An 18,163-nucleotide genomic window follows, 5' to 3' on the forward strand; every position below is an offset into this window, starting at 1 on the left:
ACCAGGAGAAAAGCTGGTGGCAGTTATACTGAGGTGGGGGGGTGGACCACGAGCCATTGTTTCAAAGCACATAGAGGCGCGTGGAGGGCAGTGGCAGCCTTCGGGCCGGCTGGTAATACAAATCATGGCCTCACGTCAAGCACAGATAAATAATCACTCACTAGACCGTCAGCACGTACGACTCAGAGTTTAAACGCATTCCAACGATAGCAGGGTTTGGGTTTTTTATTTCACCTTTTTTTTTTTTTTTTTTCGTACTCTATTTTTTTTTAACAACACAACACAGGAGGTTGAAACTGTCATGCTCAAAATGGGCAGAGACCATGTCACACGCGTACTCCTCATTGACTCGGTGCGGCGCTGAAGCAGCGTCTTCATGCCTTTTTGGTGTCGATTAATCCCTCGCGACGTCTCGAGGGTTTTTTTTTTTTTAGATTGATTAGAGTTTTCAAAACTGGCAGACGAGATGGAGAACACCTGAACATCCGTTTTCAGTCATCAACGCCCACCACGACACAGACGGTTTGTGAAAGACGCCACAGCTGAAATGTAAACACTCAAAAAGGGAAAGCTCCATCCGTCCGCCTCCGCCATGCACCTGTTTACATTTCCCTTCTTCGTGTGTGTGTGTGTGTGTGTGTGATGTCAGACAGAGGATGGAACCCGCGATGGTGCCGCTGTCCGCTTTGGTCCCCCGCCGTGTCTCAGCTGGTCACGTGGTGTCTCTGGGCGGCGCTGTGGTGACACTGCGACGAGCACATCTGGCTGTTAGATGGCGTGGTTGCTGTAGCTGATGTAGGTTTGCTTTGTGGAGAAAGCTGAAAGAGACGAGGGAGAGTGGAGGGTGTTTTCAGATCCATGTGCGGTGGAGGAGAACTATTGTACTAGTGATGAGGGAGGGGGGGCATTTTCTTGATGCAACAAGTGTTCGATGGAAGAATATGTGTTGAGTTGCTTCTTATGCTGCAGTGTAGCGTAAAGGCCTCATTCCCAAAGATCCCTCAACTCGCCACTTTGGTTTTTCTGTCCTGAATACATGTCTTATTTCACTGTATTACCTACAGCAGATGGGGGGGGGGGGTTAGTAAAGCCAACCCCCCCTCATCACACCTCCTTTTCCTCCAGCTATCAGGCTTCAACTTTCCACCCGTTTCCCCAAACGGTGTCAGCTGATCCGCCGAGGTGGACGGGAATTTTTCAATTTCATCAAGCGCCGCATGCAGGGCGGCGCTGACAATGACGAATGTCGCTTATTCAAATAGCCACGGACTGCACGGCGCCTGTAAACGAGAGGCCCATCAGGACGGATTGCTGCTGGCCATCAATTCTGCGCCGTGTGACTTATTGCGCTAAAAGGCCCTATTAACCCTCCACAGACAGATAGGAATTAATGCTGTGTGTGGACGTGTATCCATGGTGACGGGCCATTGTTACTACGGTAACGTTGTCAGTGTTGTCGTTCATTTGGCTTTTCTGGGAACACGGTGTCGGCTCTTTTAGTCCTGAAACGTGAGGTTTGACATTTGTGTGACAAAGGATCAATTTCTTTGTTAATATAGACATGAATGATTTAGAAGTCAATATTGATATTTTCATCAGGAACAGCTGCAAGCCGAGAGAACGCGGCGCCTTCATTATTTGGTTCTCTTTATTAACAATTAGCTCCAAACGACATTTAGACGGTATTTAAAAAAGGTTGTTATTTTATATAAGACTTGTTGTTTTAGTCATTTTGCCTGTTTATATGCGAGGCCTTTATGTTTTTCTGAGTGACATGTGATAACAGTGAATACATTTGAGGTTTTCTATGTGAGTGTTATCCCAGGATTTATTTACTGCCAAACCTTCCAACATAAACCTTTTTTCAAGGACAATCAGCACAAAGAGAAAAACAAGAACAACTATTCAATGATTAAACTGTTCTGACTGGTCAAGAAATCAACTAATTGTTCCAGTCCCAGATGTGTAAACACAGAGAGCAATAGCCAAAAAAAGGAAAATACCTTTTAGCATGTGATGTTAGATTTCAGGTGAAGCCGCTAAATTCAATGAAATAATGAAAAGAGAACGACATATTAAGGTTTTACTGAAGTGAACTGCAGAGTACGTTCTGGGGTTCAGTGACACGTGAACAAACAACAGTGGTTACTGTTAGATAACATGCCACATATCTTTAGCCAATTCATTATTTCATCTCAAACACTGAAGGACACGACGCGTTGCTGCGATGACTCACTCTGTGTTTCCAGGCTCTCGCACAGCTCCGTCTTGGCTTCTCCGTTGGGTCGCAGCCCGGCCTTGGGGTTGAACTTGTTGGACATGGTGGCGGCCGTGACCACGGCCTTCAGGCTGCGTGAGCGCTTGGGCACGTTCTGCTCGGGGTGGAAGAGCACCACGTAGACCTTGGGCATGTAGAGCAGCCCGAGGGACACCGAGGCGCTCAGGCTCACTGAGATGGTCAGCGTGGTGGTTTGGATGTACATCTGCCAGAGGCAAGACACACACACACACACACACACACACACACACACACACACACACACACACACACACACACACACACACACACACACACACACACACACAATGACCCCTCGGTTCCTTCTGAGTGTGATTGAGCCTTAAAAACTATTTTCTACTCATGATGTTGTGAAACCTATTTTAAATCAGCATCTCACCTTGTTTGTTTCATTTTGCAATGACACTGCAAACATTGACATTCAAAAATAATCCAATTTAAGGGGAACTATGATGGTAGCAATGGGATGTTTTCCTGTTTTCCCCACTTGGCCAGTTTGCTTAAATGGAACCAATGCAGCGCAGGGTGAGCGGTTTGAGGATCCGGTTGTGCTGAGCTTTAAATGGAGGAAAGATGGAGGACGCAGCAAAGACTTACATGGCCACTTTGCAAGGAGATACCTGCTAAAGTGGGCCGATGTTCTAACATCATGTAGTTTTTAATGGGGCTAAATGCTGTAATATCTGAGGCTTGGGAGATTAATAAGAAAATGACCCAAATGTTCAAGGAAGAGGCTTCCAATTAGACACCAATTAACACAATGTTAAAATGCAGATACACTCATTGCTTAAAAGCACACAATTGTGAAATGGATTATATACGGTTAAATATGGTTAATTTGTTGTGGCTTCTGATCCGTCCCGGCGTCGGTGCCATTGTGGACATCATCCATCACCACGATTTTCTTCCACTTCAGGTTCTCGCTCTGCCTCAAGCGGAAGCTGCGTTTGTTTATCACATAAAAAGCCATTTAACGAGTCATACATTCAGCTCCCGTCTTCCGAAGGCAATTCATTAAATAATACACCACCAGAAATGTATTTATTCCAATCAAAAACTATTCCCATTATTGTTTAAGGAACGAAAGACAAAGCAGAATTTCAATATGAAGCACAAACTGATTTACGACTGTAGTTAAACGCCAGCGCACTAAAGTACGATATGTGATCACCATACAAGATGCTTTAACAGTAAATAGTTTACTTTAGGTGAGCTTTCATCAGCTGTGATCCACCCCCCCCCCACTAGGTCCCTGGGGGCTTTTCATCAAAACAGAGAAACATTTAACTCCCCAAATGTGACCTTGACTCGTATATCTTGTGATTTTATTACTATTATTTGTGGTGTGGTGTAGTGTGCCCCCCCCCTCTCCTCTCCTCTCCTCTCCAGCTACCACGTGGGACTGCTGGCCGGAGAGAATGTGGGCCGTGTGACTGAGGGACAGCTGCAGTGCCCCCCCCCCCGTGGGCTCGGTTGGCTGCTGAACCCAAGCTGCTGCACACATGAAAGGCATCATTTATGGTATGAATCTAAACACAGTTCATTAGAATCATTTGGGATCCGGGGGGACGTCCCCGTGCACGTTAGCGCACGTTAGCGCACCCCGCTAGCTCGAAGTTCGATAAACACAATCTGCAGATTGCTGCGTCAGTGAATTGTTGATAGAAAAACACTTGTTGATTCATTTGACTCCAGCATGACTGAACTACTTGTTTTACTTTGTTTCTTCAGACGTCGAGCCGTAAAAAACTAAATCTGTAAAATGAAGTAAAACAATCTCAATGCACTTCAATGCCATCAACCCACTCGACTAGATCGACTCTCCACATAAAAACCCTTTTATTGGGATTTGACCAAAACGAGATCTTTGGCCTCGTCGCTCTACGCCTTGTAATTTTATTGTCGTAAAGATGTATTCATGTTAAATAGTTTAGCTCACAAATCTACACCCAAGTCATTAGTTACAGTCCTTGAAGTCAGTAAATTTATGTCAAACCTTCAGACAGCCCCCCTCCCCCTCACACCCAAAGAATATGTATGTATATAATGTATTAATTATATCAAGTTGGTTTTGCTTCCTTCACAGCAGCTGTGTGCGGCGGCATTAATGACGGAACTCGACACAGAGGATTTCATGACGAGTTAATGAAATAACACCTTGTTGCTTACAGAGAGTCAGACGCCGCTGAGTGTGAAAGTCGGCTGAAAACACGAGATCAATTTGAGGGTTAATAAATGCAAACCGATTCTATTCTCATCCAGCGACTCCAGAGAGTTTCTGCTGCAGGATGCAAATTACTTTCTACATCGAGCCAGCGTTTCTCAGCACGCCGTGGAAGCGCTGAGCAGTGGGGCCCGGCGCCATCAGAACTCGCTGTAATTACACTCTAATTAAGCCAATAACCAAATTGAAGCCTGAGGGGACGCGGCGATGCAGCTTCATGCTAGAACGTCATCTGCAAAGATCACAGCCCTGCGGCCTGATCGGCTCCACGCCGCCACGCCCGAGCGTTACCGGGGAGGCTGCTCGGACGCGGGCCACGGAGATCGCCGTCACGTGACCCCGGGTCCGGCAGGGGGAGCGTCAGCCGGGCCTCTGGCCTCGCTCCACTCCCACCGAGAGGTGCTCGCGCAGCAGTTTTCCCCCGTTGTTGTGGTCGAGTCGACGCCGCCAGCAGTGGGAGGGAGACTCCACAGGGAAATAAATAAATAAATAAATAAAAGGAACCCGTCGATTCATCAGGACCCCATTGTGCCCGTGGAGGCCATTGTCCTCCCGCGTCTCCCGCCTCTGATCTACGCGAGGCGAGCGGCAGAAAAAAAAGCGCTGGGTGACGACGCCGCACGTCGATGGGAGCAGATGCGCCCTGTTTGAAGGATGGAGAAAGGGCTGCCATGGCGTGTGTTGCACTTACCAGATGACAGATAGGTGGCCCGCGTGCAGAGGCCCGCTGTAGAACAGGTAAATCAAGTGGAGCGTTTAATTGCTCCGAGAGACAAAGTGTCAAAGTGGGCCGCGAGGCTTTGTGCAGCCTGTCATTTACAGTAAGATGATTACGAGGTGGGTTTGCTTTGATGGGCTAATTCCACAAATAGGAATGTTTTTATGGAACCGCTCAGCAAATCAGTCAACGTTTATTTTTTTCCTTTTTCTGTTACATGAAGCTTGGCACAGCAAAGCTCATTTAAAGCAGGTGGCAAAAGCCCACGAACCCAAACTAAACAAGTTGTTACATTTTATGGAAAGTCGTCTAGACTAAACAATATTAAAAGTGTGAATGACATTAAGTTTGTCCCACACTCTGACGCTATTTCTGTTAAATATTAAGCAGGATTATTCCCTTTCATATGAAGAAAGAAAAGTAGGACATTTCCCTGCAGCAAGCCCTTAACCGGAGGGCAATGAACACGTTTGTCTCGTAGACATTGTTTGTAAAGCTTTCTTCAGGAAATAATTATTAATGAGAGAACAATATCATATTTAACCAGAATGAAAAAAAGTTTGAGGGAAACTAAAAGTAGGCCGTACCCTTCAACGTTTTCTACTTTACTATTCAAAGCCATGCAGCTAATGGATTACCTCATCCTCCTAAAAAAGAAAAAAAAATCACTTCTCCGAGATTGCATTATTCTCTTTCATCTTCAGAGAGCGGAGATGGAATGATTAAACAAAGAACTCGGATGCCGTTGACATGCGACTTAAGACGTGCAACAGTCACATTAAAAAGTAACGTGGACTTTGAACTCGGATTCGCTGCACAGCGACGGTTGACGTTTCAGAACATTTTCGTTTTGGTACATTTCAGTAAATGCAGCGTAACAAGCAGCATCTGTTGAGCAGCAGCTGGTCTCTCCTCGTTTTCAACACGTTGCTGCCGCGCAACAGCAGATTCGTGGGAAAAGGGACGGACGGCACGCAGCGTAATAAGTCATTGCGCTGCTGGTCACATACTGCAATATTAATGTAATTCATTTGACTGCAGTCATATGCAGATATCCTGCAATGCAGTGGTACTGTGGAAATTATTTTTGGGGATGCTGAGCGTGACACAATGCACGCCCGTCTCTCTCTCTCTCTCTAAACATCAAGGCCAGCGTATGGATGCATGGTTTTGTTTAATCCTGCAGGGGAGGAGGTAAGGATTATTTGGTTGCATCTGTCGGACCGATGCTGGCCCCCGCTGATGGTGTCCGTGCCAGTGTGAGGATTTTCCCCCTCACCACTGCTCTCCTGTAGCCACTTGAGTCCACTCTGTTCAACTGCCAAAATACAGTCATTTTCTCTAAATCTACACATTTCTACTGTCTTTGTTTTCCGTTGCCGGATTGTCCGCCGGGAACGGGAGCTCCGAGCCCGGCCTCAATGACCCTCAAGGATGCCTCTTGACCTGTACCCACCCCCCCCCCCCCCCACCCCCACCCCACAGGGTGCATTATTGAGCCATAATGTACAGTTGCTGTTCCACATCACTGCGCACTGACCGTTAGTTGACATTTTAGCTCTCAGCTCGGTGGCCGAACACCGAAAAAAAGACCCGGAGATCCCTCGAGTGATCGTTTTGAGGCAATGCGAGCTTTCACAACCGGACAATTAAGGTGGACGTCATGATGTGAATGAATGAGATGGAGCTCATTACCCTCGTTACATTATTGGACGATAAAGTACAGCCTCTCGTACCTTTATTGCTTAATTAATTATGATTCTTAGTGTAAACCGGACTAAAATGTAGCTGACCTAATTATATATGCCTCAAATATTGTTAGGTAGTTTAATCAAACTGTTCCCAAACTGTGGGCCGAGGCCCTCATGAAAGGTCATAAAACAAATGTGAAAAATAAGAGTGATAAAAAGTCATTTGATTCAACTGTAGGTCAGAGAAGGAGACTTTTTCTCTAGTGAAAAGCCCAGAGTTCAACAATACTTAATCATTTATTTGTATATTATGTTTAGTATGCAACAAACGTTGTGTGAAGTAACTAGTAATTAAAAAAATAAATCTAGTGGAGTTACACGTTTACTGCTTTCTGAAATGCAGTACTTGAGTAGATATACTTGAGTATTGTAGTTAGCTCACCTTCTCCGTGGACTGTGAAGTGCCAAAGAAGATGGGGATGAATGCCAGCCAGATGATGCAGGTGGTGTACATGGTGAAACCGATGGGCTTGGCCTCGTTGAAGGTCTCCGGCACCCCTCTGGTTTTGATGGCGTAGATGGTACAGGTGACCATGAGCAGCATGCTGTAGCCCAGCAGGCAGATGAGCGACAGGTCCGAGATGTCGCACTTGAGCACGCCGCGGGCCATGGCCGGGTTCGACGTCCTCTGGTCCTCGTAGTCGATGATGGCCTTGGAGGGGTCCACGCCGAACCAGATGCACACTCCGAGCAGCTGCACCGAGGCCAGGGTGAACGTGATCACGAGCTGGGAGGCCGGGGAGATCAAGCGGGGCGCGCTGACGGACATGGAACCCTGCTCGAAGATGCGGTAGATGCGATTGGTTTTGGTGAGCAGGGCGGCGTAACTGATGCTCATGCCGAGGCCCAAGAAGATCCTGCGGAGGGAGCAGATCCCTACATCGGGGGTGGAAATCATCAGGAACGTCGTGGCGTAGCAGAGGAAGATGCCGGTCAGCAGCACGTAGCTCAGCTCTCGGCCCGACGCCTTCACGATGGGGGTGTCGTTGTAGCGGACGAACGTGGCCACCACGAACACGGTGGCCATGATGCCGACCACGGCGAGCAGCACGGGGAAGACGGCCCACGGCGAGCTCCACTCCAGCTTCACGATGGGGATGGGCACGCAGGCGGTGTGGTTGACGCTGGGCCGCAGGTCGAAGCGGCACATCTTGCACGTGAAGGTGTCCGCCTGGTACTGGTAGCCGTCGCAGCGCTCGCAGTGCCAGCAGCACGGCATCCCCTTCACCACCTTCTTGCGCTCGCCGGGCTGACAGGGCAGACTGCATATGGAGGACGGGATGTGACGGGCGCCGCCGGGCCACTGCATGGAGCGGACCTGCCGGAGGGAGCGAGGGGACACGGAAGGGAGACTAATGCATAAGAGAGCTCGACTGTTTGAATGATGTCGTGTAGAGAAAGGGAGACTTCATTGATGTCTAAACTGGAGGTCGAGGACATGGAATGGAATGCGTTTGTTTAGGGTTCAAATGGAGACGTGACATCTTTGGTATGTTGTTGTTTACGAGCAGAAGATTAATTACGTTTGAGGACACTGCTCTTCTTGTGGATTTTCCTGCTTTATACTCGTACAGATGAATTAAAGAAGTCACTTCCAACGTGTCTGCTCTCTTTGATGTTTCGTTATCACTCTTATTCAACTGTGGCAGTCCATTCAAAGCCGGTAAATGTGTCTCTAAATGTGCATTTAATTAGGAACTCAAAGAAGCCTAATTAAATACGGCCTTCGAGGCAGAACTGGCACGTTCCACAGCAGGTGCCCACCACAAACCACGCTTTCACTTTCTTCACAGCACATGGTGCTGAAGATGTAAAGAAGGCAAAGCTCAAGCTGCTTCATTTGTTCAGTTGTATTCTTTGCCCAAAGCTTCCTCTTCGTTTCGTCAAAACAGAACTTGTTTGGTTGCTTTTAATCATTCACTGTTCCTACTTTCACTCCATACTGTGACTCTTATTTTCTGGAAGTCAGTGATGCCGTCTGGAGAGATGAGGATATTAAACACGCCTGTGCCTAAGCTCTCGTCCGCCCTCTTCACACTAAGCACTTTCAAATGGTTCGATGGAGTCAGGAGAAAACAAAGGATTTAAAGCGCAAGACCAACAGAAACATCACAGCAGTGGAAAGGACGGCGCTTACGTTGAGATGGAGTTGATCCGTCCAGTGGCCAATTATCTTGTAGTCTGCGGTCTGGTTTTGGATCTGGTATTGGTAGATCTCGTATCGTCCGGGAGCATCTCCATTTTCATTGAAGAGCACTGGGTTTCCAGCGATGCCTGAATGAGAAAACGATCAACATCATCATCATCGTTTACTACACATCGTTGAGTTGTGATCTCTGTGGTGACCAACTAATGTGTTTTCATTTATACCACAGGTATTATTCCACTAAATTAGAAACCCAAAATATACAACACATTGTTGTCAAAAAATGGTGTCCTAATGAGAACTTTCCGCAAATCCAGAAGAAATTCTGTCCACTTTGGACGGTTTGAGTGCACTACATTTCTATATAACAGGTAGCTAAACAACCTGGTAAAAAAATGGGTCATAAAGTCATAAAATGGTTTACGACTGAACAAAAATGATGCAAGGCGGACAAATCAATTGGCACTGATTGGATGAAGCAAAACAATACCCCCCCCCCCCCCCCTCGTAGAGAGAGAGATCGAAAAGGCCATTAAGTCTGATTACAGTTGAATACCAAAGTGGCCTTAGAGACCCTGTAGTCAGAAAGACGTTAATGAAACATTGCAGCCGATGGCGATCTGGCGTCAAAGCGCACGAAAGCCCTCAAACACACGGCGCTGTGTCCTCGTCCTCGTCCTCCTCAGCTGGGATGACGCGTCACGGCGAGAAGCCCACCACAGATGTGCCTGGACGTCGGTGAAACGCACTTCCAGGAGAGCAGAGCGAGTGACGGAGAAAAGAAAGGGGGGACGAATGGAGTGAGAGCAGGAAGTTCGACGTGACCAGCTGCTGCTGCGGCGGATGGGTTCCTGCTGATGGGGATTTTTTGTTTTGTTTTTGTTCCCGTGGTGGGAGGATGCGTCGCCTTAATCCGTTCCTGGATGCGTCAGCCTGCTGGATTACAGCGGTACCGTTTCACTCTGTGACAATGCCGCCCACATCACAAAGCAGTCCGTGATCATGGGAGGATTACAGTGACTTAATGAAGCTGCGAGGCAATACGTTTACAGAAATATATTAAGAACATCAACACTATTTGTGAGATGCCATATTTTCTGTCTTTTATTGCTCTTTTTCACATTTCCTGGGCCTTTGAAAGCTCTTTGAACCGCAGTTATGTGCTCACATGGAGACCTGATAGAGGCAAATGGACCCTGAATACAAATCACTGTATATGATAATATATTTAATATTAAAGACATTTCATACAGACGTTTTGAACTTTTTTTGCCATGTAGTGACCTCAAGCTTCTTTTGGAAATAGAGTTCATAACATAAAATGTACATGTCTACAGTTTATACTGATTTACAATCAAAAGAGGTAGACTGGTGTTACGGTTTTATCTTCATTTTCCTGTTGATGAAGGTTGTTGTTGAAACGCCGCTCTCATCACGAGAGCTTCTACTCACGAGTTAAATCAGCGACAACCACCATGAACCTCAGACCGGACTGATGGAATCATTTCAAAAGTCAAACAACGTCCCTAAATCCAAAAGTAGTCATTTAAAGTAGTTATCTAACTATTCATATTACTGCTTTTCCAATGTGGCGCTTCACGCTGTGACAGCTAAATAACTTCCTTCATGTCCATTTATCTCCACACGGCAGATTGAGACAGTTTCATTTGAGGACGGACACTTTAATATTATAAAAGTAATAAGCTGGTATTGTGTGTTTGAACAGAACATTGCGCACCTCATGTGGTCCCCATTAGGGTGAGACAAATGGAAAAGACAAATCCGTCTTCTTTGTCCACAGCAAAGGAATCAACAGATTAAGGCTCGGGGGGGTTGGGGACAAGGGGGGGGGGGGGTGTACCGGTCGGGGTCGCCGTCATTGTTCCCGGAGGCAGCGGCGCCGTCCACTTCATTAAGGTTGAAGAGAGCGGTGCATTTTGGGGCATATGGTCAATGCTGAAGAATGAGGAATCAGGCCTGTCATGTGGCACTAATTGGCTTGTCTAAACAGCCCCTCACCAGTCGGGGGGGGGGGCATAATGAGTCCCATCAGAGGCGTCTGCCGTGCCCTAATGTGACAGCGTAGCCCCGGGGTCGCACACGTGTGCTCAAAGAAGCGCCGGGGGGGTTAATGAGGTGCATGTGATTACATGTGATATTTAATGATTACTGTGGCACCACGAGCCCCCCGCCCCCCCTCTCCTGCCCCCCCCTCCACACACCTGAAGGATTACCGGAGCGTGACCGGTAGTCCAACACGTGCTCGCTCTGCGTGGACCTCTGCTGAGTGACAGCGCGGCCTCCCGCCCTCCGCCCCTTAATTAACGCTTGGCGACCCGACGCAGAATCACAGCACGATCCACACTCTGCGTTTCCTGTCCAGACGTTTGAAAGACAGCTCAATCACAACATCCTGTCATCCACGAGCGATCTGTGAACCACATGGGACACTATGAAAATTCTGTTTACAGTTCTGAACATTTACAGAAATACTGCTTTCGTTTATACAATACTTCCTACTTCAGGAAGAACGCAGCCCCACCTTCCCCCCTCACCTTGGGCGACTCCCCCGTCACCACTGTGGACTCCTTCCGTTTCCTGGGCGCCATCATCACCCAGGACCTCAAGTGGGAGCTGAACATCAGCTCCATCACCAAAAAGGCCCAGCAGAGGATGTTCTTCCTCAGGCAGCTGAAGAAATTCAACCTGCCAAAGACGATGATGGTGCACTTCTACACGGCCATCATGGAGTCCATCCTCTGCTCCTCCATCACCGTGTGGTACGCTGCAGCCACAGCCAAGGACAAGGGCAGGCTGCAGCGTGTCATCCACTCTGCAGAGAGGGTGATTGGCTGCAATCTTCCGTCTCTTCAGGACTTGTTTGCTGCCAGGACTCTGAAGCGGGCCAGAAAGATTGCAGCCGACCCCTCCCACCCTGGACATGAACTGTTTGTGCCCCTTCCATCCGGCAGGAGGCTGAGGTCCATCAGGACTAAGACGTCCCGCCACACGAACAGTTTCTTCCCTTCGGCAGTCGGGCTCATCAACAGAGCCCGGGCCCCCCCTGACTGACTCTGACTCTCATGCTCATCATCACTGTGTCACTTTCACTTGTCACCCGTCACTTTGTCTAGCTGGTGCACTTTATCCTTATTTTTATTCCTAATTTTATCTTATCTCCTCTAACTTACTAACCCATAGCTTTAGTTTTTAGCGTACTAACCCATAGCTTATATTTTATATTTTATTATACTTTTATTTTATTCTATTTTATTCTATTTTTATCTCATTTGCACTATGTTGTCTTATTGTACTGTCTTCATGCACCTTCCGCCAAGACAATTTCCATGTATGTACAACATACTATGGCAATAAACGTTTCCTGATTCCTGATAACTTCATGTTTCTTAGGTGTAGAATTGCACATTCAGTTATTTAAGTTAGCTGGTGATTAAATAAAGTCTTCTGTATTCATAATACAGGCCACTGCACATTGTCTTACTGTGTGTACACCAGCTTGTGGGTTACCTGAGCTTTGCATCTGTTGCTGTCCATTCTCAGGATTCTGAGAGGTTTCAGTGGCACAACAATAAGGACGTGAGCAGAGAGAGAGGTGTGCAGTGATCGGAAACACTCAAAACACCCGTCTCCGGTGACAATGACGCTTTTTTTTAGTCTGTGGCCAAAAGCCCTTTCTCCCCCCCCCCCCCCACGACATGAAACCCTGATGAGAAGCTTTGTTCAATTGTGGCGCATTGAAGTCCGGGGAAACTCCTCGACACACACGAACGGCGAGGTGGGAACAAGACAGAAGGAACCTCTGAAGGCGCCAGTCAAACAGACGGCAGGCGTTTGATTCCTCGCTCGGTGGGCGGCAGCCCGACCAGCAAATGAGCACTCGAGGAGCGGAGGATGTAGAATCAGCTTCAGAGACACTACCCAGGTTACTAATAACACACCATGCAAATAACGTGTATGTTGAGTTGTTATTGTTCTAAATACACAGTGTCCTGAAAACAGCTGTTTTGCCGATACGATTTGCAAGGAACTCAAAACGTATATTTTATAATTTTCTACAGTTTACGAGTGGGATAATGTAACCCCACAAACACATGGTTTCTACTGGATGGGATGAATATGAAGAAGATAAATGTAGCACAGTATTTGTCCCATTTGTTTGGTGGAGTAGAAGGATGAAGCTGCATGAAATAAAAAGGATCAAGTACAAGTAGCTCGAACTTTACAGCCTTAAAGTACATGTACTTGAATATAAAGTCTCTTGAGGAAGCTCACACATAATCCGAGACTACCGGAAATATCCCAAGCGGTGCAAATGTGTCTTTTCATCTTTTTTAAAAAGGTTATCTGTCACAAGCGAGCGGACGGCGTCCCCCCCCGTGGAGACCCTGACGGCCCACGAGGTATCACGGATTAAAGGTTTCGTGAGCGTGCCGGTTGTAAAGCCACTGTGAGCGCCTTTGGTTTTCAAAAAAAGACTTTTGGCATTTGACCTTTATCAACGGAGCCTCATTACTTATGCAACCCAAGACGCGACGCATTTAAGGCGGCCTGAGTGGACTCTTGAGGGCGGCGCGGCTCTGCAGTGGAAGAAATGAGAATCATTTTCAGCTGATGGCCACTAAAACTGCTGATAGCCAACAGAAATGTGTAACAATAGATTGTGGCTGGCTCTGCCTCAGGAATGATTCATCACAGTGAAAAGAAATGCCCTACTTCCACGTTCATTTGTTGAGTCTGCTCTTCGTTTGTGATGTGAAAAGGATTGATTGCCCTACATGTTTACTGGTGCGGAGGATACCGACTATTTGGAAATACAACACATACAACAGCGACTCCAGTATGTTCTTCTGTGTATCATGTTGTATGTGACAAAGGGTGCTGATGCAACCTCTCAGGTCAGATTGAATCCAACGTCCGTGGCAGCAGGGTGAAATGGGAAATTGTTTGTCTAGCAGTGAGTCATCTTTTTCCTTCGTTTATTAGCTGTGATATCTTGCAATGTCTTGTATTAGTTCGTCCAAAACAAAAAACATAAAGCCGCTCCGTGTTCCCACAGTGTTCGCCTTCAGTAATGTGGAATAATGGAAAATAAAGCTTTGCAGAGAGTTACATAAACCTCATTTAACTAGACGGAGACCATGTGAAACAGCGGGTTTATCTGGGGGAAGGAGACTTGTTTTCTCTCCTGGACCGTGTTTGATTGGCAGCAGTTCAGTCGCTGATTTGGAGGCTAAAGGCCTCTGAATGCTGGTTGTTTTTGTTGAGGAAGAGTATTACTTTTTTTGATTTACTTAGAGACTTCAGTTTGACCTGAACGAATAGAGGTCTGTTTGGACACTAAGCAAAATCCCCATTATTTCTATTTACTCTGTGCACACACACACACGCACACACACACACACACTATGTATTCTGTGACGCAATATTCTTCAAAATCGCACATTAAATATAATTTAGAAATACTTTTTAACTTCAGATATAAATTAAACATTAATTGACATTTTACCACTGCAACAAGTTGATATTAAAATGACAAATTGGCTTGAAGAATTCAAATGAATAATTTATCTGTACAAACACTGCATACTCGAGTCTCTGAGAGGAAATTTTAATTGTCTCAAACTGCTTCAGTGTCTATATAATGAAGCTAAGGACCACTGCTTTTTTTGTCAAAGCAGTCAATTATTAATGCGTCAGTCATGATGTGAGCTCGGTGTCACACATGGAGGAAATGGTTCAAACGGCAAAGTCACGACGCTGCTGCTTTGTTGAGGATCTCAAACTCATTAAAGAATGTGGTCAGTACATTTCTAACCTTCCAGTGGTGACCGATGAATAAAGTTATGCTATTTGTATGATAAATTATCCTTGTCTACAATAAAATTCAAAAAAAAAAAATGGTAGAACTATTTATATTGGTTGAATGATGAATAAAATACATCTATATGAGATTACTTTGCAGATATTGCAAAAGTGATATGATTTGCAAATTTTGAAATGAAATTCAAACGGTATCAGGCAACCTGAAGGGGAGACAGTGAACCTGCTGAATGCACAACAAGAGCACGCTAGCACGCTGCCTCTCTGCGCGAGACGAACCGAGCGCGTTTGAAAGCCCCGCGTAACGACGCCTCTCGACTCGAGGCGAACATCCACTCACCTGCAAAGTTTAGACGGCGGATGTGCCTCAGCAGATGGGTGCCATTGATGGGATCCATTTTAGCGCAGAGGCCCACCTTCCCCGGGCACAGCTCCAGGTGCATGTTGTGCAGCGCGTGAGCCATCGCATACACGGCATCAATGACAAACTGGACCTTTCCCTCCTGCTCATAGTTTGAGTCCTTTCCAATCCGCTCCTGATCTGTTAAAAGACACAGAACGTTGTGAATCAGGCATGATGCATTGGAATAATGCGTCTGACATGCAGTTGTAGCCGCTGTGGCCCCTCGTTAAGCTCGCGGTTAATCGTGTCAAGTGGGAGTCGCAGGATTTGTATCCGTGTGGTTCAACAATCCAGAGGGAGGCTCAAAAGGATTCTAAGTGTGTTTGAGATCCTCCATCAGCCAAGAAAGATGTGTTCACTTGATAAGGACTCGAGTGCTTTCAATGAAATATCCACCGGTTTCTCTCGGAGCCTCGTTTGAAGCAGGCTGATAATGAATAGCGTCGTCGGTGCTTGTGCCAGACAACTAGTATCCATAATGTTAGGGGGAAAAAAAAAACATTTTTGAAGAATCCATTTTGAAGCTCGTTCAGAAAACTCGAAGACACATCCGACATCTTTTCGACACTTCTACCCTTTTTTTAATCACTGGTTGGAAAGAGGCGAGAACGAGACGGACCTTTTAAATGGAGGGTGTGGCGTCCTTCCAGAGGAATAAAACACACGGCTCCTCGGTGAGTCGCAGTCTTTCTTCACTAAATGGGTCTTGCCTCGTGCAATTAGCTAGAAGGTAAATATCTGGGCTGCTGCAGAAGAGCAAATCAATTCCAATATGTGGAGTGCAATGTCCTCTCCTCCGGGAAATCTCATCAAGTTAAAAACAAAAACTTGTCCTGGTCTCTCAAGCAGGAATGCATGGATTTTCCTCTGAGTGATTCTGTACACATTAGGACTCGGCCCTACGCGTCCACCCCATTAGCTGTTGCACGCAGTATATCTCACCTCATGCCGTTTTCCATTAGCAAACAGATACATGTTCCATTGTGATCAAATCCTGACCTGCTTGACTGAGTGTCCAGCTGTGAATTAAGTCAGAGAGGAATCAGAGACCCGAGAAATGGAGAGAGGCATTCACAGGACGGGGATAATCCCCTGAGGCTCCGTGTAATAAAGTCTGATAGGACTTTGCTAATCCCAGCCCAGGGTGTTCCACAGGTTTGTGTGGTTGTTAATTGCCAGGAGGAGGTGGCACCTTAGGGGGAGATACAACATGCCAATCCCAACATTTTCTTTCTCCTCCTCGCGAGCCTCGAGTCGTAAAAAGCCGCCTCAATAAAACTCTGCTTTACGTGCAAAGGAGATTATAAAAGAGCAGGTGTGTTCAGTTGAGATTAATTAGCAGGGAGGAGCTAATGATGGAGGCGAGTATATTTATACGCATGCCAAATGGAATTATTAATTAAGCTCTGCAAGTTAATAAGCCCACATTGAGGAATGTGCTGCAGTCATTTAGGAAATAACCATTATTGTTGGTGCAAAAGTTCCTATATGTTCCTTTATATGAGGCGGTTTTCCATCTTTCTTACTCACTAAAAATATTGCTCCTATTGCGGTAAACAAGATATTTCAAATAGCTATTAGATGGATTATCACAAGATTTGTTAGAGGATCCATTGTGCAAGAAGGATGAGTCCAATTTTGTTCAAATTTCTTAATCTTGTATGACATTAGAAATTAGCATGTCCTACTTGTACAGATAATGTTTTGGGAAGACAGAAAGTTTTACTAGATTGATGTTACAAAATGCAAAGCACTTATCTGGAATAGTATATCGTACAAACTTAATTAAATCTGAAACAGGAAAGTTAATCGGTTAAAAAATGTTCAAGGATGTTGGGAAAAAAAAAACTAATTATACCAAAGAAAATGGATGTGGTTTTTATCAGGGAGCGTTGAATCAAGAATACGAAATACAAGGAGTTTTTTAGTTTCCCCAAAGTGGAAGAAAAAATGAAAATGTGTTGACTTAATCAGAGGTAGTTTATAGAATTATAAACTATACAATTGAGATACCTTCGCTTTAAGTATCAGCTTACCATTTGAGTAAGAATATCTGACACTATTATTGGATATTCTCTAGTAGTAAATCAGGCTTTTTGGTCAGCAATGACTTGTTGATTTTTCTTCCTTAAAGTAAAATCTGAATAAAAGTCACAAGAATCTGACTCCTACATGGAATATTTTGTTTCTTTTTCGCATACAGATTAAGTTCTTCTTATTTTTTTGATAAATTAAAGTAATAACAGCAAACCGCCGTTTACCTTTGATGTTGGTAATACTAATGATCTACATATTGTTCAGGAATGATTCATATTATTGAGTGAAACTCACGCAGTGACCAAATACTGAAAGGAACCAACTGACACCAGGAAAATATCAAAATGCAAAGGCATGTTCAACCTTCTACCTGCTTTTTCATCACGACCAGAATTAGCCTCGCTACCTGTGGTGCGACATTAAGGGTTTCATTTAATTGGTGTAATATATTGAGTGTTCCTGTGGAAATAGACCCATTTTCTGGCCCAGAACGTTTTACAAACGTTTCCATTTGCATGCACGTTAACAGGCTTCACCGTCATCAGAGTGGCATGAATTGACGTCCAGATTGGCTGGCGCTTTGGGCTGGTCGGTTCCAGCGGTGCATTACCAAAACATTTCACGACGGATCAGTGATTCTTGGTCCTCTGTACGTGAAAAGCCATTTCCAAAGGCCACTTCGGTGTGAGAGAGAAGCAGCAAAGGTCTCCTTCTGTTCATTTAGTGCATCTCCAGCTCTTGCTT

The 18,163-nt window shown here is 45.7% G+C and overlaps 1 protein-coding gene across 3 annotated transcripts in view; it reads right to left on the reverse strand.

Moving 5' to 3' along the window:
• Nucleotides 1–417: 417 nt before the first annotated feature.
• The window catches only part of grm4 (glutamate receptor, metabotropic 4), an 88,563-nt gene continuing 70,817 nt past the window's right edge, over nucleotides 418–18,163 (reverse strand). For 2 of the 3 annotated variants that reach the window (XM_037490364.2, XM_037490363.2), the window contains exons 7-11: nucleotides 15,320–15,520; nucleotides 9,130–9,266; nucleotides 7,375–8,310; nucleotides 2,237–2,483; nucleotides 418–818 (exon numbers count right to left, since the gene is read on the reverse strand). In XM_037490364.2, the coding sequence (XP_037346261.2) occupies nucleotides 769–818; nucleotides 2,237–2,483; nucleotides 7,375–8,310; nucleotides 9,130–9,266; nucleotides 15,320–15,520 (1,571 nt within the window). In that variant the 3' untranslated portion in view covers nucleotides 418–768. Of the gene's footprint in view, nucleotides 819–2,003; nucleotides 2,040–2,236; nucleotides 2,484–7,374; nucleotides 8,311–9,129; nucleotides 9,267–15,319; nucleotides 15,521–18,163 lie in introns of all 3 variants that reach the window. The other variant, XM_037490365.2, reaches the window with a different exon arrangement.

The sequence above is a fragment of the Pungitius pungitius genome, chromosome 8 (assembly GCF_949316345.1).
Source record: "Pungitius pungitius chromosome 8, fPunPun2.1, whole genome shotgun sequence".
NCBI classification, from domain to species: Eukaryota; Metazoa; Chordata; class Actinopteri; order Perciformes; family Gasterosteidae; genus Pungitius; species Pungitius pungitius.